Source organism: Microcaecilia unicolor, chromosome 11 (genome assembly GCF_901765095.1).
Source record: "Microcaecilia unicolor chromosome 11, aMicUni1.1, whole genome shotgun sequence".
In the NCBI taxonomy this organism is placed as follows: domain Eukaryota; kingdom Metazoa; phylum Chordata; class Amphibia; order Gymnophiona; family Siphonopidae; genus Microcaecilia; species Microcaecilia unicolor.
In genome coordinates, this window is record NC_044041.1 from 117,125,905 (window position 1) to 117,147,990 (window position 22,086).

A 22,086-nucleotide genomic window follows, 5' to 3' on the forward strand; every position below is an offset into this window, starting at 1 on the left:
AACATTGCTTTTGACTCGTAACCACTTGTAACCGCTCGCCTCCACCTACCCTCCTCTCTTCCTTCCCGTTCACATTAATTGATTTGATTTGCTTACTTTATTTTTTTTTTTGTCTATTAGATTGTAAGCTCTTTGAGCAGGGACTGTCTTTCTTCTATGTTTGTGCAGCGCTGCATACGCCTTGTAGCGCTATAGAAATGCTAAATAGTAGTAGTAGTTCTTCCTTTTGCCACTAGACTACTGATCTTACAGGTTGTTTGACTTGTTTCTTTGCTAGGTTCTTAAGCAGAGACAGGAACAAGGCCATCATAGGACAGGGTCTAGCCCTTGAAGAAGCTGGGAGCCAGCGGGCAGATGCCACCCTCCCATGGGTCAAAAGGGCAGATATTCAGATCAGCAATAGATCTACTGACAGTTCCGGAGCTGTCAGTATGTTTTAGTCGTTAGGGCGGGGGGGAGGTGAGGGGGGGTTTGAGTTGGGTTTCTGAGCATTGGAGGGAATCCCTAATGGCCATGTGAGAGTATGAAGGTTCTCACAGTACAGGTTTATATGATGTCAGCAGATGGGGTGGGGGGAGGGAGGGAGGTCTCGTCAACATTCAGTCAAAGGGTGCACTAAGCAGCCCTGGCTCCATAAACAAGATTTCAGCCATAAAAACTGTTTCTGTGGTGGAGGTGGAGGTGGAGGTGAAGGTGGCGCAGGTTGCATTCCAAAATGTGAAATGATAATGAATGTGACTGTTGGGCATTCAGGTCTTTCTCGGGACGGGCAGCGAGTGGTGACAAGTCACTGACAACAAGTCTCTGCTCTGCTCCGGTTGCGGTCGGCGATGCGGGGGGGGGGGGGGGCGGTGGGTGGCTCAGGCGTTTAATACAGGCTGCTCAGCCTGCCTCCGCGGGGCTTCTATTAGTCCATTTTACTGGGTTACTGTGGTACCGCGTGTGAAACCGGCCAATACGCAGCCGCTGGAAAACCGCCCAATCCCACACCGTGGCCGCATGAAAACCCCCAATAAACCGCACCCCGCATCATTCAAACATTTCTCGCATCCCTCCCTTAAAAACCGCCCAATTGGGTGGGAAAACCGCCCACCTGGCAACATTGGTTGCGCCCCTGAGGGTGGATGCCCCATGGAAGGATTACCTTGTATTTGAGGGGCAGTAGTAGAGGCTGCCGTCGCTCCCTGCTGCTGCTTCCAAAGTGGAATGGATGCTGTGCCACCAGTGGTAGTAGGAGTACCTGTAAAGGAAAACATTTTTTAAAGTTGTAGTTTCCAGTAAGGAAGGAAACAACTGAACGTTAAGCAGCACTTTTCTACTTACTTTGCCATGGCATTGGTGCACTGGAGGCCATGCTGTTGTTGGGAGGTGGGGTGGAGGTTGGGGTTGCTGCTGCTGCCATGGTGGTAGAGGGTGGGGGAGGGGGCTGACTACTGGGCGGAGGTGGTGGCGGCGGCGGTGGCATCATTCCCATAGGATGCGGATGCATCATACCTGTAGAGAAGAGGTGAAAGTAGAGCAGTTTATTTCATTCAGCATAATTACATTTTTGAGTAGATTAATTTAAGCAAGAACTTAGCTTAAGTATCAAGATCCTGACAGGAAATGCTGAAGCAACAGGAACAGGATGCCGACTGAGGGAGGAACAGAGCACCTGAAAAAAAAACAGAAGCAGAGCACCTGGAAACACAAGCAGCAATGCTGACTGAGGTAGGCCCAGGCCAGGAACAGAACACTGAGGCAGGCCCAGGAACAGGGTACACACTGAGGCCTGCCCCAATGTTCCTGTTCCTGGAACTGCCCTGGTGTTCCTGCTGCTGCCCAGGAATAGGAACAGAAACAAGAGAAGGAACACCAAGGCAGGCCCAGGGACAGGAACAGGGCCATCACCGTCCATCACCAAGGCAGGCCCAGGGACAGGAACAGGACCATCACCGTCCATCACCAAGGCAGGAACAGGCACAGGAACACTGAAACTGAAAGGGAAAAAGAAACAGATTAGGATGGAACAGTTAGAAGTACACTGAAACAGATGAAAATGGAACTGGCACAGACAGGAATGTTGAACTCCAGTCCCGAGGCAGGCACAGGAACGCTGAACACCAACGCAGAGGCAGCCAGGCAAGGGAACTCGGACTGAAAGCAAACAGGAGGGAATAAAGAATTACTGTCTAACCCAACAATGGTCAGTCAGGCTACAGACACCCACCCCCTCCAAGCAGAGTACTCACCGGGCTCTTACGGCCTTGGACCATATACTGCAGGAACACTGGAAACTCCGCTGCAGGCACACTGGGCTCTCCCACTGGGCTCTTTCTCTGACGCAGGAAAGCTGAAGATGCTGCAACAGGAGGAGGAGGGAATCAAGGCTGCCGTTGCTCCCTGATGTGCTGTCAAGGTGGAATGGATGCTGTGCCACCAGTGGTAGTAGGAGTAACTGTAGAGGAAAACATTTTTTTAAGTTGTAGTTTCCAGTAAGGAAGGAAACAACTGAAGGTTAAGCATCACTTTTCTACTAACTTTGCCATGGTATTGGTGCTCATGCTATTGTTGGGAGGTGGGGGTGGAGGTTGGGGTTGCTGCTGCTGCCATGGTGGTAGAGGGTGGAGGAGGGGGGTGACTACTGGGCGGAGGTGGTGGCGGCGGCGGTGGCATCTTTCCCATAGGATGCGGATGCATCATACCTGTAGAGAAGAGGTGAAAGTAGAGCAGTTTATTTCATTCAGCATAATTCTAGAGGCCAAAGACAAAGCGGAGTTGCTTATCTGTAATAGGGGGAGGGGGTTTCTCCTCACAGACAGTGGGATAATGCAGCTACAGTTGCAAGTGACATCAGGATGGATCAAGGATCAGATAATTTGCTCTCCTAGAACCCAAGAGTACTTCAAGGTGTTCAGGAACATACATGCACATGGATTCCTGTATAGCATGTCCTCTGGTCATTGTTAAAGGGGAGAGGTTAGTGTTACCACCCCTCTCGGCTGGACTGTAGTGATGTGCTCCCAGATACCTGGGACTTAATTGCTTTTCCAATCACTTATTTCACTTTAAACCCATAAAATCTATACTTTTTCTCTTATGTTTAACATTTTTTATTGATGACACACAAAAAATAGTATTCATCCAGTTTCAGCATACACTAAAATGCCAACAACATAACATACACAGTATAAATAAAACGTGAAAGTCCGTCATCTACTTTTTAAATATTTTCCTCCCTTCCCCCCCAACCCACCCTCCCTCTCCCCCCCCCCCCCCCCCCTCTAAATATGAATCAACCTTTTTTATTGATGACTATGTGGAGAAGACACATCTGACAGCATGGATATACAAATCTTCATATAAATGTAATCACTCATTAAACTAAAAGAATACAGAGCGTCATCAAGCTTTTTATATTGACAATCTATATCATAGCTATGAAATCTCATAAAATGCCAAAACCTCACAATTGAGAACAAGAATTATAAGAACCTCAAAACTTTTATGGATGCCTCTCCTCCCTCCCCTCTTTACCATGAAGCTCATCCACCCGATAATGATGCCTGACACATAAAATGTGTCTCAGGTTTCTAATTTTATTCTGTCCAAACATGCCTATTAACCCAAATTATTCAATACCTGACTCCGAGCTCGTGGAGATATTTTATGCAGGTACGCCCCCCAAATTTTTATAAATCGTTGATGCCTCTTTGGTGTATTACGGGCGTCCTGCATTTCCCATAACATGAGCTCATGGAGCCTGTTTCTCCAATACCAATATGAGGGTTCTCTATCCATTGTCCAACAATTTAGAATACATTTTTTCCCCAAGATACATAATTTGCTAAGAAACATCTTTTCTTCTACAGTTCCTTTGTTCCATGTCAAAATGGAGCTTACTATCACCCTCTCAAAGGACAGGTCTACCTGATATCCCAGAACCCAACCCAAAAACCTAGAGAGAGCGAACCAGAACCCCCGTACCTTTTTGCATTGCCACAAACCGTGGCTAAACGATGCATTGGCTTCTGCACACTTAGGACACTTGCTTGTTTCCACCAGTCCTGCATACCATGCTTGTTTTACTGAGAAATATGCCCTGTGTATGGTGCGAAAATGGCATTCCTGCAACTCAGCACTATGTACCACCCTTACCCCTCCCCGGAGCGCCACTAATATCTTCACTTCTGTTATGCGGTCTTCCACCTCCCGGCTCCATCTTTCAGCAACTATCTTAACATCTCTTTCTGGTTGCTTCCCCTCCAATCCCTTGTGAAACCATGACACCAAAATTTGTCCTGTTGCATCCCCAGCCAAGAGTTCCCTAATATCCTTCCCAAAACCTAATAGAAGACTTGCGGTGGGGAGCTCATGTATGTAATGTGAGAGTTGAAGATAAGCTAATTTTGCTAACATTCCCTCCGCATAGTGCCTCTTAAACTCTGAGTAAGCCATAACTGTCCCATCCTCTTGTAGAAAGTTTTCCAAAAGTATCACACCCTGCTTCCCCAGGTCTCGAAAAAATTTACTTTCTCTCCCAGGCGAGAATTCCGCGTTGCCCGTGACTGGCAGTAGCACACTACTCTCTGAACTGTGTTTCCAAAGTTTTGTTATCTCTCTCCACAAGTATCTTAATGGCTGTAAAATTAAGCTATGCTTAACTTGTTGTGGTAAAGTTCCAAATTTTGCATGTAGTAAGTAATTGAGGTGCCAGGGGCTAAAGTGCGCGCATTCTAGTTGTACATCTGTGTAAGTATTCGTTCCCATGACCCAGTCTCTTAAATGCCGTAAAAGGCATGCTTGATTGTATGTATGCATGGTAGGTATCCCTAACCCCCCATCTGCCTGGGCCCCCCTAAGATACTCCCATTTGAGTTTTGATTTCCGTCCGGCCCAACAAAATCGGGCCACCTGTCTCTGGTGAGCCCGGAGATCTTTTTTCCATATCCATATTGGTAATACCTGCAGTACATATAGCCATTTCGGGAATACCAACATGCGGTACAAATGGATCCGGCCCAAAAGTGTCAGTGGTAGAGAACTCCACCTGTTTAACTGCTCCCTCGTTTCTTGCAGTAATTGCGGGATATTGGAAGCGTATAACTGAGCCGGATCTAATGTTAGCTGAATACCTAAGTATCGGAATGATCCCGTTGCCCACCGTAATGGGAACTGTTCCCAGTCTGCCTTCCTAATGTCTGGGCTTACTAAGGCCTCTGATTTTATCAGATTTAAGTGAAATCCGGAGAAGTCCCCATATTCCCTTATGCTTTCCATTAGGTGCCCCATAGTGTTCTTGGGATTTGTTATTAACACCAGCAAATCATCTGCGAAGCGCAAGAGCTCCAATGGACCAGGCCCGAAGCCGGGCATTTGCCTGTCGGTGATCCCTCTTGCCACCTTATTTACGGCAGCGTACCAGATCACGCCTGCTGTGTTTTCTCAGTTCTCTGCCCCTACAAGCCCAGGACTTGCTCCCAACCCAAAACGGGTTTCAAGGAATATGGAGCCAACCCGGGCCAGCTCCAGCACTGGCCACCAATGAGGTCAAGCTGCAAACAGGCCAAAAATAGCCTAAACAACCACCAGACCCAAAAAAAGACCAGGAAGGGCCTCAAAAAGGCCTAAAAAGAGGCAGACAGACCCTGGACCCATGGAGCAGCCCTAACATGGCCCGAAGACCACGGGGACCACTTCGAAGCCCAGGTAAGCACTGAGAGGAGGGCAACCTTTTACTTTAAAATTTATTCATACTCTTTACATTTTGAAAATACCAATTTGGATGTTTTTGTGAGAAAAATGTCCAAATGCAGATTTATGCCACTTTTTGGATGTTTCTCTCTTTAGAAAATGAGCTTCTGAGTCTCTGTGGCTGGATATGAGTGACTGAGACCTCATGATTGCAAGTATGTTACTGAGATATGCGCATTACAGTTCCATGTGGCTGGATGTGAGAAACTGAGTTCCCTGTGGCTGGATGTGAGTGACTGAGTCCGTATGATTGCAAGTAAGTTACTGAGATGTGAGTAACTGAGTCCCCATGGCTCGATTTGAGTGACTGATTCCCCATGAATGCAAATAAGTTACTGAGAAGTGAGTGACTTAGTTTCCTGTGACTGGATAAGAAAAACTGAGTCCTCATGGTTGCAAATAAGTTTCTGAGATGTGAGTTACTGAGTTCCTATGGCTGGATGTGAATGACTGAGTCCCCATAATTGCATAAGTTACTGAGATATGAGTGACTTACTTCCCTGTGGCTGGAGGTGAGAAACTGAGTTCCTTGTGGCTGGATATGAGTGACTGAGTCCTCATAGAAACATGATGGCAGATAAGGGCCGAATGGGCCATCCAGTCTGCCCATTCTCAGAAACCGCTAACTTTTTCTTTTCCTAAGAGATCCCACGTGCCTGTCCTATGCTTTCTTAAATTCAGACACAGTCCTTGTCTCCACGACCTCTAGGGCCGGTCTTAGCAAGTGTGGGGCCCTGTGCAGACCAATTTGGTGGGGCCCCACTCTAGACCCGCCACCGCCTAGCTCCACCCCACCCTAGCTCCACCCCATTGATAAGATTATTCAATTTTTAGAAAAATTTTTATTTATGAAATTTCAAATAAAGACAAATGAAGCAAAACGTGTACAGAAAAACTGATTGAAATAAGCACAATGCTATCGTGAACCCCCCTCCCCCCAGAAATTATTCAGTTCACGTCCACTACAATTAGGAATTCCAATTCTCATAATAAAGGAGAATAAAGGAAAATATTAATTAAGAAAAGATCCATCCCATCCATGTCCAGCGATTCTCCTCTGCCCTGCCCTATCATCCCATAGTTTATTAAACTTTTTAAAAGAACAAACAAGGGGTAATAGAGCATTGACTTAGGTGAAAAAAAGGGGAAAGAGGAAGGGGAAGGAGTATTAATACAGTGTGCATAAGCATACAAAGAAAGGAGGAGTAAGGGGAGGTCATCCCTGATTCCATCCAGTGGTCATTTAGGGCACTTTTCTGTGGCTTATTCATTAATAAAACAGGTCTAGACCAAAACGTCCAACTTATAGCCCTGCATGGTTTTGTTTTGTTCCATTATGGCAGAAAAACATCCAAAACTCAAGAAGCGAAAATGACCATTTTCAAACCAGAAAAACGTCTTATCTTTTTTCTTTGAAAATGATAATTTTCTAGATGTTGTTGTGCTTAGTACATCTATCTTTTTGGACCATATTCAAAAAAAAAAAAGTCCAAGTGAAAAATGCATAAAATTGAGCCATTGGAGGGACATAGGAGGAGCCAGCTTTCCAAGTAGACTGGCCACACAGGCATCCCAGCAGAGCAGTGGAGCACCCTAGGGGGGCACTGAAGAGGACTTCACATAAAAGGTCCCAGGTACACATCTCACCATTACCCCCTTATATTGTATGGTGAGCCCTTCAAAACACACGAAAAACCTATTGTTCACAACTATACACCACTACAATAGCCCTTATGGCTGCAGGTGTAACTATTTGGGGGGAGGGGGTTTGGGGGGGGGCTGACACTTTCCACCACAAGTGTAATAGAGTGGATTATGGTCCTGGGTCACCTTCCCTACAATGCACTGCACTGACCATTAGCCTTGCTGCTCTAATAGGACTGGCCATAACATCCGTAGCTGTCATAGAGGCTGGTATGTACTGTTCCTTTTACATCTTTGCAGGGTGGGAGTGGGTCAGTGACCACTGAAGGAGTAAGGGGGTGACATTTCTTTATTCCTGCCATGGTCATCTGGTCATTTAGGGTACTTTTTGTGGTTTATTTGTTAATAAAATAGGTCTAGACCAAAACATCCAACTTATAGCCCTGGATGTTTTTGTTTTGTTCCATTATGGCAGAAAAACGGCCAAATGTTAGGAACGCCCAGATCCCATCCTTAACACGCCCCTGACATACCCCCTTGCCTGTCAGAATAGGCGGTATAACAAGTTCTCACTAAACAGTAAATAGAACTCCCACTATGGAGCAATTCATCCTTTCTGTTTTTACTATTTTTCAGTTCACAGATGAGCCACGCCTTTGCATGGGCGTGCATGCCCTTTTTAAGCTCTAAACACAATTTTTAATGTTCTTAAAAGTGCTAGGCATCAACCGCACAATATTCAGCCTGCAGTGGTCGGTGTTTTTTTAAACGCTGGGTGCTGTGGGCCAAATAGTGGCTGCCACTGAATATCTGGATATTTTGGTAACTGTCAGGCACTACCCAGCTGTCAGCAATATTCAGCCACTTTCCAGATACACTTAGGATGCCCATTCACTACATCACTTCGCAAAACATTCCAATAAACCCATTACACAGTTAATTCCAATTGACAAAACCTTTTGAATATTGACCCTGCAGCTTCAGCCTGGGAGGCAAGACTCAGACCCTGTGGGTTTGTAATGTATCCCGCACAGAGAATGACATAGGGATGGGGACCCGCGGCAACCACAAGGATGGAGACGGGGACAGAGCCTGCGGGGACAGGGACAGATCCCACGGGGAAGGGGTGGGGATGGGGACAGAGCCTATGGGAATGAGGACAAACTGTCCCCGTGTCATTTTCTACTTTGATGCCTGTTAATGAACTGGATCATTATTTGTGTTTGAGGGTTACAGATGATGATATTTTGATTTTTTTGGAAAAACAAGCAAACATGCTGGCCACAGCTAACAAAATTTCCATGGGGGATCCTGTACATTCCTGCTACCAGCACATCTTCTATTGCAGGAAGGATTGTGGACGATAGGAGAGCTAGACTGAATCCTGAGATTGTTGATGACTTCTTATTCATCCACAGATTAAAAAATCTTAGCAGTGCTTCATAGGGTATATTTCTCCTCTGCTAGGGCATACAGAACAGGTTGTATTTTGTACCCCTGGACATTTTAACAGGGCGGACTAGGATTCCTCGGGGTCATAGAAGTCAGCTATTGTTAGGGTTGGAAGGGCAAAGGATGGTGGTAAGGGAGGTTGTGATAGTTGCTCATTGTTATTATTGTTTTCTATTTGTGATTTATAAACAATAGTTGCACAGCATATAGTTCCTTTTTGTTCTTTAATAAAAAGATTTAAATATAAAATCATAAGTGTTCAAGGTTTCTGAAAATGAGAATAGAGCCTACGAGGATGGGGTGGGGACAAAAACAGAACTTACAGGGACGGGATGGGGACGAACACAGGACCCACGGGGATGGGGTGGGGATGGAGACAGAACCCATGGGGACGGGGTGGGGACAGGGAGACATTATTGATTAGATCTTTTCATATTTTATTGATGTTGATTTTTGGGGGTGGGTGTTCAGTTTGATTTTATTGGAGCTTGTATTGTGAACCATTCGATATGATTGATGAAGGGTATATCACAAGAATAAAACATAGAATATTTATCATGTTGCCTTTTCAATGCACACTCAGTCCCCAACATCCAATTTGCAAACATGGAGGTTTGGCAATGAGGCATACATCTGCCTCTAGAGTACATGCTTGGTAATAGAAAGGCACAAATGGTTTCAAGTGCTGAATACTGCAGAAACACTTCGGGGTGGGGGGAGTATATTAATCTTTGTTACTGTCATCAGTATGGCCGCTGAGTGCAGGGAGATGGAGCAAGGTCTTGCACAAGTGGAAGTTTCCACAGCTCTAGATGTGCCTGATGTCTGCTGAGAACGGCCCGAGCTCATGCCTTGCAGCTGTCCAGGGCAGAACCGAGGGTGGGGGAATCACAACCCCTGGAGGTGTGGTCCAGCTCCATGTGGAACTTGCCTGTCTCCCTGATTTTGCAACTTCTGCAGCAGTTTCAGACTTTTGGTTCTGCTTTGCTGTAGTGCTCATTTGTCCTCAGACCTAGCCTTGTTTGACAGACCAATATCAGATCAAATTTAAACAAACTTATACTCGACTTCTCTGAAACTATCAGGTGGCAGTTTAAAGGTCAACAAAAGGAAACAGTTCCTCCTTTGCACCAGAGTTAGGCTGTGGTCACTGTTGAAGGAGGGGGTGGGGTGTAACCATGTACAGGAAGGACATGATACTCTTATGGGTATTAAACAGAGTACTCAATTCATTCCTAAACCTTGGCAGCTGGAGACTGGAAGGATGTGCCAGATGCTGGACAGCTCCACAAAGCCTCTGCCATTACCTGCTGGGGATGGATCTGGCCTCTCCTCTAACCCACTTTAGCAGATCTGTGCAAACTGTAAGGGGGAGGAGTGCAATTCCCTATCCTCTGCAATATTTGATCTTAATTTAATTACTAATAGAAAACACTACAACAGTTGAAAGAAACTACACTGTAGACCCCATATAATGAGGCCACTAGGTTACAAGATTTTTGACAGTGTTTTGTTTAAAAATTTAATTTGTTTCTTTTTATGCTTCTTTGATAAGATGTATAATTGAATTATAAATAAAAATAAAAATAAAAAAAAAGATTTTTGACAGTGAAAATATCTAGGTGCAAAATGGCTCTGTAGAATACACAATCATTCACAGCATGAAAGTTTCCTTAGGTTGAATTTCACACTTAACAGGCCAATTCTAAGAACTCCCTAGGTAAAGCCAACAGTGCAGATCCCATACTGCTGGAACAGAGCAGAAAAATAGCTCAAAGGAAATGATATTCTAAATTATATGCTGCTGTAAAAGCAAAAGCAAGGGGACATGCTTGGTGCATGTGCAAAAAAGTGTCATGGTAAGCACAGCTCTTGTGCTCATGCACCAGGCAAGCCCAACCATGAAGCACTGATCGAAGCTGCTCTTCTGCGCGTTTAAATATAAGCTTTTCAATTTTTTTTGTCTTTTATTTAAGCACAGAAAACAGGTGCCAATGTGTGCTTTCACTTTCAGATTTGCCTGGAATCATGCATATTTCTTTCTCACTACCAGTGCTTACAGGCTTACACGAGCTTTTTCTTCCGCTTCCAAAAGGAATCAAAACCAACAGATTTTAAACTGAAAATCAAAAGAAATCCTCTCTTCAAATCTTCCACCGCCAGCTCTGAGCTGGCATTATTTTTCCAGTGGTAAGAGCAGGTTTGTTTGTATGCTGTTCTCTGAGCATTGGGAAGGCATAGCAAATGAAGTCATTAACATACATTTGACTACATTTAAATACAATTTGAAGCCATCTCAGATATGCACATAGTTTCCTACACTAAAACCCTCTGTGCTTGCCGTGCAGATTTATATGTGTGCTATCCCCACACTAATTGGACTTATTGCCGGTGATAGATTTTGAGAATTGGCTTGTAAGAGAGGGAAAAAACTTCAGTAACCACGATGAAAGACAGGGTTCCTTTAACAAAACAGCACTACCAACTAGCATAGGCTGAATGCAAAGAAGCCCATGGGAATTGAATGAGTTTCTTTGCATTCAGCACAGGGCTAATTGGTAGCATCGCTTTGTAGAAGGTGCCCTTAAAATTACCTCTCTGCAAGCAGTTCCTTTCTCCTTTCAAATCATAAGTGGATTCTTCCGAGGTTTTTATTTACACATTTGAAAGAAAATTCCTATATTAATTAGTGTAATTCAAGTGGCTTCCATTGGCAGCTTCCCTTCATAGATTTTCTGCAATGAAAATATTTCAGTTATACATGGGTGGGGGTGGAGGACGGATGCAATTTTCACAAGCCTTTACTCCCATCTATCTATCTGCTCTCCCAAAAGTTATTGAGAGGGGGATCAACAACTTATTATCGGCAGTGAGGAAATAGCAGGTCTGGGGTGACAATAGATCAGAGAAAGCAACAACGGTAGTTTGTATTTTTTTTTAACCATAGTAACCTAGTGGATGACGGCAGAAAAAGATCTGCATGGTCCACCCAGTCTGCCTAACAAGATAAACTCACATGTGCCATTTTTTGTGTATACCTTACCTTGATTTGTACCACATATACTATTTCTCATGGAAAATACACACTGACTAAATAGAGGTGCAGCTCTCTTTGAAAGGGAAAAGTATCTTTAGGCTTTGCACTTGCCTGAAGTTTTGCACATTGCTTCCAAAACAGCCTTTGTAATTGTTATGGGAAGGGCAGCTGCCTCCAGTGGAAGCTGTAGGATATTTCCACTCTTTTGGACTGGAGGGACTAACCTAAGGAGTTTAAATTGGGATGGTGCCCGGATACCACTTTGTCCATCTTTCCCCATCATAGGCATTTTGTGGTGAAAGAGGAGGTTGAAACAGTTCTGGAGAGAAAATTCAGTCTTTCTAAATCAGGCATTTTGCTACTGTTTTGGAGAAAATGTCTAATTTGATATGATCTTTGCTGAATTTGGAAAAGTTACTGGTTGAAGCATGGGGAGTTAAAGGTTTAATTTATGTCCATTCTCTGTTCTGCTTAAGGTTTGGTAAAGGACAGACCCAAGGGTTAGAGAGGGGAGAGAAAAAACATTTTTCTGTGTGAGTGGAAGTGGGGTGGAAAGGGATGTGTGTGGGAGTGAGGAGTGTGAATATGATGAAAAGACAGAAACAAATGAAATAGCCTGAACTGTGAAAGGATAAAGAAAATGAGACACAGGCTGCGCTGAGGAGAGAAAACTTGAGACTCACCTTGTGTCTAAGTGGCAATACTATGCATTGCCATGTGGAAGACCTGGCTTCCATTCCCAGGCCGGTCAGGCTTTGGATCTCCAGCTGTTTGTAGCAGTTGCTGCAGAAGGAGCACTCAGAGCTCCTAGGAAGAGGGAGAACCAATCACTTCACAACAGCGACATCTAGTGGCCGGTTGTAGGGCCAGAAGGAGCTCTGAGACATGGCCCCTGGCAGAGAAGCATGTCACCAAAATGATAGGGCTAGATGAATTGGAAGTTCAAATAATTAGGAAAATACTCCAAGGGAATTGCAGATAAAGTTTCATACCACGGTAACATATAAGAACTCATTTCCAACTGAACTGGAAGTCCAAACAGGGCTGGATTTACATTCTGGAATAAACTACCACGCAACCTGAAGACGACTTATGAGCTGACCGACTTCCGTAAATCATTGAAGACTTATCTTTGCTTCTGTGTTTGTACAGCGCTGCGTACACTTTGTAGTGCTCTAGAAATGTTAAATAGTAGTAGTAGTATCTTTTCGAAGAAATCTATCGAAAGGATTAAAACACATGAAGCCCACGCATACTGTTAATACTGCATCAATACATACTCATTTATACTTTTATCCCCCAAAATTCTAACACACTCAAACCTTAATCTACAGGTAAAAATGTTACAACCAAACGTTCTCTAGCTATTGTTCTGTAATCCTATCAGTATCCGTTGTTCTTCCACTATTCCATTGTTCTGTTCCATTGTTCTATTCCCCTTGCGATACGTAGACTTTGTTTTCACTTTACTCCTCACAATGTAACCATAATCGAGTTGTAACAAATTGTACTTCCATCAATACAATGTATTGTAAGCCACACTGAACCCGCAAATAGGTGGGAAAATGTGGGATACAAATGCAATAAATAAATAAATAAATATAAACTAGACAAGTTACAGCTTAGGGCTTCACATTACAAGAGCCTCATGCCTCACAAATAAATAAATAAATATATTTGTAAATAAATAGACTGCTGCTGCTGCTCCCCGCTGCTTGTTTCTGGCTCTGAGCAGCATGCCAGGACTTCTCACTGCTCAGAGTGAGAAACAAGCAGCGGGGAATGGCGGCAGTCCATCTATTTGGCTTGCAGGGCTTGGCATTCCTGCCTAGTGTGCCTGCACGGGGAGGGGGCAGCAAGGTGAAAAAACAATCCCCCCCCCCCCCCGTTAACCCCTGGACCTCCCCCTCCCCAAATTGCAGGGCTAGCTATGCTCAGAGAGAAAGCCCGTTGTAAACAATTTACCAGCACACCACTGGCTAAGACCTACTTAAGCTCTGGAGGCCAGCAGTTACCAATTCACTCCAGATATTCATTGATGGTACCAAAATCTGGTCCATCATTGAATATTTGGGGTTCAATCTGCCTGCAGCACTCAGCATTTTAAAAATGTTGACTGCTACATGCTGAATTTTGACCAGGTTATTTTTGGCTTATTGTGTAATTTTTCTGTTCCTTTATGAGTTTAGGGGTCTTTCTACTACAATGAGTTAGGTTTGGGGCTTGGCATGCTTATAATATAGGGAAAAATGCTAATACTGGAAGGCAGGTCTATATCAACAAACAGAGAGCCTCACAGTTGGAAAAAATCTTATAGATTCATAAGCACCCCATTTAAAGAATTAGTAGTTCTATTTATATCTGCTCATAGAGCTTTTTACTAAGCTGTGGTAGTGATTCTCACCTGGCAAATGCGATGAAGCATATAGGAATTGAATCGAGGGATCAAGGGATTAAGTTACCATTGGCTCAGATCCCTTGATAAAGCGGCAGCGAAACAGGCGCCTTTCAGGGTCAAATGAGCTTTAAGATAAGTGGTATCGTACATTGTGAGCTTCACTCCAATTGTCAGTCACTCTGTTAAGATTTTTTAGTGACAGTGTTGAGTCAAAAAATACAGAAAATGATTTAAAAAGATGTAAAGATATTAATATAGGTAGGAGGGTTTTTTTTCTTGTTGTGATGATTACAACAGTCACAAGTGGGTTCCATTTACAGACCTGGCTTTGAAGACCAGGGTGATGTGACCCAGTGACAAATGACTTTCCCTCTATATAGAACATTATGTCTACAAATTGTTCAGTTTATTACATTGAGGTAGTAGACTATTTGAGACCCTGTGTATTTATTAACAGTACAATAATGCTCATAAAATGTGAGGTCAAAAATTAAATTAGAAAAAAATCATCAACCTTTATTTACGGTTATTTTTTTCATTTCAGGTGAGTTAACCCTTCTTATTACAGAGTATATTCAAAAGCATGGATTAATTAGACAAAGTGAACAGGGATTTAGTGAAGGGAAATCTTGCCTCACCAATCTACTACATTTCTTTGAAGGGGTAAACAAACATGTGGATAAAGGGGAGCCGGTTGATATTGTGTATCTTGATTTTCAGAAGGCGTTTGACAAAGTACCTCATGAAAGACTCCACAGGAAATTGGAGAGTCATGGGATAGGAGGTAGTGTTCTATTGTGGATTAAAAACTGGTTAAAAGATAGAAAACAGAGAATAGGGTTAAATGGTCAGTATTCTCAATGGAGAAGGGTAGTTAGTGGGGTTCCCCAGGGCTCTGTGCTGGGACCGCTGCTTTTTCACATATTTATAAATGACCTAGAGATGGGAGTAACTAGTGAGGTAATTAAATTTGCTGATGACACAAAGTTATTCAAAGTCGTTAAATCGCAGGAGGATTGTGAAAAATTACATGCAGACCTAACGAGACTGGGAGACTGGGCATCTAAATGGTAGATGATGTTTAATGTGAGCAAGTGCAAAGCGATGCATGTGGGAAAGAGGAACCTGAACTATAGCTACATAAAGCAAGGTTCCACATTAGAAGTCACTGTCCAGGAAAGGGATCTAGGCGTCATTGTTGATGATACGTTGAAACCCTCTGTCAGTGTGCAGCAGTGGCTAACAAAGCAAATAGAATGTTAGGTATTATTAGAAAAGGAATGGAAAAAATTAGGATGTTATAATGCCTTTGTATTGTGCGACCGCACCTCGAATATTGTGTTCAATTCTGGTCGCCGTATCTCAAAAAAGATATAGTGGAATTAGAAAAGGTGCAGAGAAGGGTAATGAAAATGATAAAGGAGATGGGACGACTTCCATATGAGGAAAGGCTAAAGCAGTTAAGGCACTTCAGCTTGGAGAAAAGATAGCTGAGGGGAGATATGATAGACATCTATAAAATAATGAGTGGAGTGGAAGGGGTAGACGTGAATCACTTGTTTACTCTTTCCAAAAATACTAGGACTACGGGACACGCAATGAAGCTACAAAATAGTAAATTCACAACAAATTGGAGAAAATATTTCTTCACTCAACGTGTAATTAAACTCTGGAATTTGTTGCCAGAGAATGTAGTAAAAGCAGGTAGCTTAGCGGGGTTTAAAAAAGGTTTGGACAGCTTCCTAAAGGAAAAGTCCATAGACCATTATTAAGATGGATGGGAAAAGTCCACTGCTTATTTCTAGGATAAGCAGCATAAAATGTATTGCACTGTTTTGGGATCTTGCCAGGTACTTGTAACTTGGTTTGGCTACTGTTGGAAACAGGATGCTGGGCTTGATGGACCTGCGGTCTGTCTCAGTATGGCAATACTTATCTACTTATGTTATCTTTTCCTTGTTTTATAGTGAAGGGGAAAAGTAGGGAAACTGTATGGACACGAGAACTGAGCCTTTCAGTGGGAGTTTGCTGTAAACAAACTCAGCTAGGCTAAGAGACAATAGTCCATCCATATCAGGAACACTTATTGTCCCACAGTTGATACAGCCGTCACCTCCCTTCCTCAGAATGAAATCACTAGTGTAGAAAAGGGAAGTTGTGTGGGTGGAAGGTGCATATAAAGGGACCCAGAAATCCTGGACTGCAGCTGATCTCCCTCCTTCGATGCCTCTCTGGACCGGTGACCTCCAAAAGTGAAACTTCTTGTATCCGGTAAATCCTCAGCTGCGGACCAGTTCAGCAGGGTGAGTTCCACTGGATGCTTTGGGAGTCTTCTCTCACACACTGTAGGGACAGTGAGATCTTGCAATCTATAACAAACTGGGATCTGAGACAGCTTCTTACAAAGAAGGTTTTGAAATGTGAGATAGTACAGTGGAAGCTACTAGCGTCCAAGTGTTAACAGGTGGTGACTACATGAAACAACATCCCAGGAAACAGCCAGGACCAGAGAGAATATCAGAACTTAACAAACCCCATGACAGATCCATAGGATCCTCAATGGTGGTACAGTAAGGGATAAAGCCTGGGATAAGTACAAAGGATCCTCAGTGGGAGGAGTGAGTTGTAAAGCCTGGGTGGTGAAGCCTGGAAGAAGGAGAGATGATCCTCAGTGGTGGGGTTATGAGGGATAAATCCTGGAATAAGCATAGAGGATCTTCAATGGTGGAAAAGTGAGGGAGAAAGCCTGGGATAAGCACAGAGAAGCCTCAGCAATTAAGATAATTGTGCATAATTATATCATATTTTCATGAGCATCATTTTATCCTACTGGTGGAAAATGTTGGTTTTGTCTCATTTGGACTATTGCAAATCATTGTATATGGAATTTAGGGGACCATTTACTAAGGCACGCTGAAAAATGGCCTGCGGTAGCGTCGACACATGTTTTGGGCGTGTGCAGAATCATTTTTCAGCGCACTGGGAAAATGCCTTTTTAAAAATTTTGCTGAAAATGGACGTGCAGCAAAGTGAAAATTGCCACGTGTCCATTTTGGGTCTGAGACCTTACTGCCAGCCATTGACCTAGCGGTAAAGTCTCATGCGGTAACTAGGCGGTAATGACCTATGCGCATCAAATGCCATGCAATGCGCATCCAATATGCACATCCAAAAATAAAAATAATTTTTTGCATGCATGTATCGGATGTGCGCCAAACATAAAATTACCGCAAGAGCCACGCCATAGCCGGGCAGTAATTCCATTTTGGCATACGTTGGCGCGCGTAAACGCTTATGCGGCTTAGTAAAAGGCCCTCTAAATTCTGTATTGTTAGGAAAACTCCAGCTGAAACAGAATACAGTGGCTCAACTAATTTTCTGGATTAAGAAATACGAAAGTGTCTCTGGGTATCTTCATAAACTCCTTTGGCTCCCTTTAAAAGCTCAAATAATTTTTTTAATTGCTTGCATTGTTTTTCATATATTACATTAATTTGTGTCAATCATCTTTTTCTTCTTCTAGGGAATCCAATACCTTTCTATCAAGATATCTTTCTGGTAAAGGACTACATTACAAGCGTCAACTAGATTCGATGTTTTCTTACCATGCCATTGTTACATGAAATGATCTACCCCAATGTATTAGAACTGAGTCAAATTATCTTCAGTTTTGGAGGAAATTGAAAACTTTTTTATTTGATAAGTTTTAAGAGTTTTTTTTCTTTGATAATTTTGATGTTATTTTTACTTTAATATTCCCTTATCTCTTGTTTGTCTGTCCTAATTAGATTGTAAGCTCTGTCGAGCAGGGACTGTCTCTTCATGTTCAAGTGTACAGCGCTGCGTACGTCTAGTAGCGCTATAGAAATGATAAGTAGTAGTAGTAGTAAAAGTGTTAGTGTATCACTGCTGATGTATTATGTCTGATGTAATTCCCCAAGGGGCTCTTTACTAAGCTTCGGTAAAAAGTGGCCTGCTGTAGTGTGGGCCCGTGTTCTTGGTGCACACTGGGCCATTTTTTTTATCATGGCTGGGAAAAAAAGGCATTTTTAATGGGGCAATAAATGGCCATGCGCTAAAATTCAACGTAGCGCACAGCTATTTACTGCCTGAGCCCTTACCGCCATCCATTGACTTAGCGGTAAAGGCTCATAGGCTACTTATGCGGTAATCAGGCACCACATGCCAATGTGGTTGCGCTGTCGATTATCGCTGAGAACGCACCCATGGTAGAAAATAGAAAATGATTTTCTACCATGGGAAATAGCACATGCCAACTTCCGCTGCTTAGTAAAAGGGCCCCCATATGTGTTATATGGGCTTCTTATGCTGTAAACTGCCTAGAACCACCAGTTGGGATTTGCACAGAAAATAAATTCCAGATCAGATCAGATTAGATTAGGGGTAAAACCTGGGATAAACATAGACCCCACCCCACGAATATTCAGCAGGAGATAGCCGGTTATCTCCTATTGAATATTTGCAGTCAATGCATAGCGCCTAACCAGTTATATCCGTGGCTAAATTTGGCGGCCAAATCAAGCTGCCAAAATAGCAGGTCTACCTTTGGCTGGTTTAAACTTAAATGCCAGCGCTGAATATTGGCCTAGTAGTTAGCGCACTGGTCTTGCAATCCAGAGGTGGCTAGTTCAAATCCCACTACTGCTTCTTGTGATTTTGGGCAAGTCACTTACCCCTCCATTGCTTCAGGTACAAACTTAGATTGTGAGCCCTCCTGAAACAGAGAAATATCCAGTGTACTTGAATGTAACTCATCTTGAGCTACTACTGAAAAAGGTGTGAGCAAAATCCAAATCAATTAATAAAACTGGTTCTTTAATGCTGGTCACTGGAAACAGCCTAGCATTGGATATTCAGTCTCGTCTCATTGCCAACCACGGGAGTTAGTCGGGCTGCCTCCCATGGTCTGAATATCGTGGGGGGGGGGGGGGGGGGGGGGGTGAGGGGTAAAGCCTGGGATAAGCCCAGAGGATCCTCAGTGATGGGGGAGTGAAGCCTGGGATAAGCACAGAGGATCCTCTCAGGTAGGGGCACTGTGGATTCAAGCAGTATATAGGTAGTCATTTAAAAAATAGGAATAAGCTGTTTTTTTAAATCAGTATTTAAAATAATATTTAAAAAGAAAAGTCCTCTGTTCACAGTCATTAATTATTTCATATTTACTTATGTCTTTCCCAGAACCTTGTGCTGTTGCTGACAGAAGCATGAGTGTGAAGATGACACTTCTGACTGCCACTGTTCTTGCACTGTTTGGTAGGTTAATATTTCAGTATCTGAGCAAAGAAACTCTCACTTAAAGTTCAGATTTTGTTTCATTCCACTGGTTAAAATCACATATTAATTTTTTTGTAAGTTATTGTAACAAATTTTGTATTTTTGAGAGGATTTTAAAAGGTTGGTTTTAAACAGATGTTCAGTGTACTGCAGTGTGGAAATGGAATCCAACATGAAGGATGTGTTGATTTTATTCCTTTGACATCTAACATGGTAAAATGTATCCTGAGCTTCATCATGTGTTGTCACTGTGCAGAGGTCAAGAGTACTTGAAATAATGCCTTAGGGCTTCTTTTACAAAGCCGCTCTAGTGATTCCTGGTGGAAAATAAGAGGAAGCCCATTCAGTTCCTATGGGCTTCCTCTCATTTGCTGCATGGGAATCACTAGCACAGCTTTGTAAACGAGAGCCTTGGTTTTTAACTCATTACTGAGCAGTTTGGAGAGGGGAGTCACAAAGCAGGCACACTCAGGTCTCTTTTACTCTGAACTCTTCCATTGACGGAGAGAGGTTTTAAAGTCTTCGCCTATCTACTGCAGTGTCACAGGGAATCTGACAATTTCTCCTTGTTTTACTTTTCAACTTGTTTTGCCTTGTGTCTTAGGGTTTCCAGCTCGATCAGAACTGGATGTATTGAAGCTTATTTTCTAGTCTGATGTTCTTAATGTTGAGACAATTTTATTTTTTGTTGCCAATTTCCTCATGATTAACTCAAGAGCTTAAGAACATTTGTTGATTTGCTCGTTAAATGGTTCCTTAAAAACACTAGCATTTTTTGGTTTTTCATCCCGATGAAGACATATTTTGAAATGGCAATTATAGATGTTTGGATTTATCAACAAAACCTTTAACACACTTCTGGATCTGCTCTTTGTGCATGGACTGATTTGATGTGCATCTTTGCCTCTCTTTTTCTGGTTTAGTGATTCTCTTGGACAGACAGAATTTTTCATGCATGCCTGTGACAGTTACTCCTTTTAACAGATGAAAGGAAGAGCAAAATATCTTTATTATTCTATACACATGTTTATCTCTCTCTTTCTCATGCAGTGCTGCTTTCCTCCACTCTTGCTGATATCCCCCAGGCTGCAGTCCTAGAGCTCTCCAATGTGGAGTCCTCTGGTGAAGTTCATGACTCTGCCCATATCGTGATACGCCGGGCTGCAAGTCACCAAGTCTATGATATGTACCATGGGACCAGTTTGCAGGCTGCAGTATCCATCATCCAAAACGGCTTCAGACCTTCCACAGATGGCATGCTAGGACCTGGGGTCTATGTGAGCAGGGACATTCGGAAGGCTCAGCGGTATCCCCTGAACCTGAGCCCTTTAGACCGTATTGTTCTGAAGGTCAGGGTTAATGTAGGCAGGGTGATAAGGATTGACAGGCAGGGCCACCCCCTGCAGAAAACATGGCGTTATTATGGCTATGACACAGCCTGGGTACCTCCAAATTCAGGCATGGTGCCCAGTGGACTGACGGAGAACTGTGTCTGGGACCCAAAGAGGGTGAAGGTGTTGGATGTGGTCCAGGCTTCAGCCAGATCTCTGTTTTGGTTGAAGTCTTTACTGCAACAGATGAAAAGCAGACACTGCAACTACTGGTTGGTGTGTTAGGATCCAGTTGTGTGTGTTTCAAACCCTATTTTCCAGTACCAGAGCATTTAAGTTTACTAGTATGTGCTTGGGTTTCTGTAACATTTTGCAATTTAATAATGTGCTCTTCCTATCATGTAATTAGAGCTGTACCGAATAGCATATTTTACTATTTGACCGAATACGAATAACGGACATTGAATACAAATAATGGGCATTGAGCTTTAAAGAAACAAATAATAAAAGAAACGAGGGTACTAGGCCAAACTGTAAAGTGCTCATCTTTGGGGGCAATATTGGATCAACGTGGGGATTTTGGTATTATGGGGGGGGGGGGGGGGGGGGGGGGGGGGTGAGCAAGTGGCTCTTTGTATGCATGGGGTGGGACAGATCCCTCCATCTTAATGGCAATGGAGGACACGGCTGCATAATTTAATGATGCTAGAATTGGAGGATGCCAATCTTACCATTAAGAGGAGGAAAAGGTTTTTATCTGTATTGGTGGATTACATACAATTGTTACAATGTACAGCAAAGAGTGTTGCGTTAAATAGATTACATTTGTTTTAATGTCGAGATACATTAGGGGGTTTTTTTTGCGCTCTCTTGTTGTTCTGCTTATTGTTAGGAGATATAAGAACACAATGCCCTGATGATAATTTTGTTTATTCTCTTGGGGTGGGGGAGGGTTTGGGATGGGGAGGAGGGGTTCTTCTTTATGGAAATGTTATTGTTCACATGGTTCGGTGCTGTGTGATATTGTTCATGCAGTTGGTCTGTTCGACATGTCTGCTATGTTGTACTTCGCCATTTTCTTTTGAATAAAGATATTGAACATAAAAGAAGAAACGTGAAATCAGAAATCAAGTGTTTATTTCAGTAGGATTTAGCAGAGTAAGGCCCCAGACTATTCGTGTTCGAATTTAAATCAC

General features: G+C 43.1%; 1 protein-coding gene across 1 annotated transcript; it reads left to right on the forward strand.

The window, feature by feature from the left end:
* Nucleotides 1–16,482: 16,482 nt before the first annotated feature.
* Nucleotides 16,483–21,346, forward strand: LOC115479647. The gene is made up of 3 exons (XM_030217705.1): nt 16,483–16,567; nt 19,464–19,538; nt 20,610–21,346. Exons 2-3 carry the CDS (start codon nt 19,490–19,492, stop codon nt 21,173–21,175), a joined length of 615 nt encoding a protein of 204 aa, XP_030073565.1. The 5' UTR covers nt 16,483–16,567; nt 19,464–19,489; the 3' UTR covers nt 21,176–21,346.
* Nucleotides 21,347–22,086: the final 740 nt, after the last annotated feature.

What these genes read in the sequence shown, in the direction of transcription:
- LOC115479647 (XM_030217705.1), top strand. Translation starts at nt 19,490, where the DNA reads ATGAGTGTGAAGATGACACTTCTGACTGCCACTGTTCTTGCACTGTTT. An exon ending in CACTGTTCTTGCACTGTTTG is followed by an intron (nt 19,539 to 20,609) that starts GTAGGTTAATAT and finishes TTTCTCATGCAG; the next exon opens with TGCTGCTTTCCTCCACTCTT.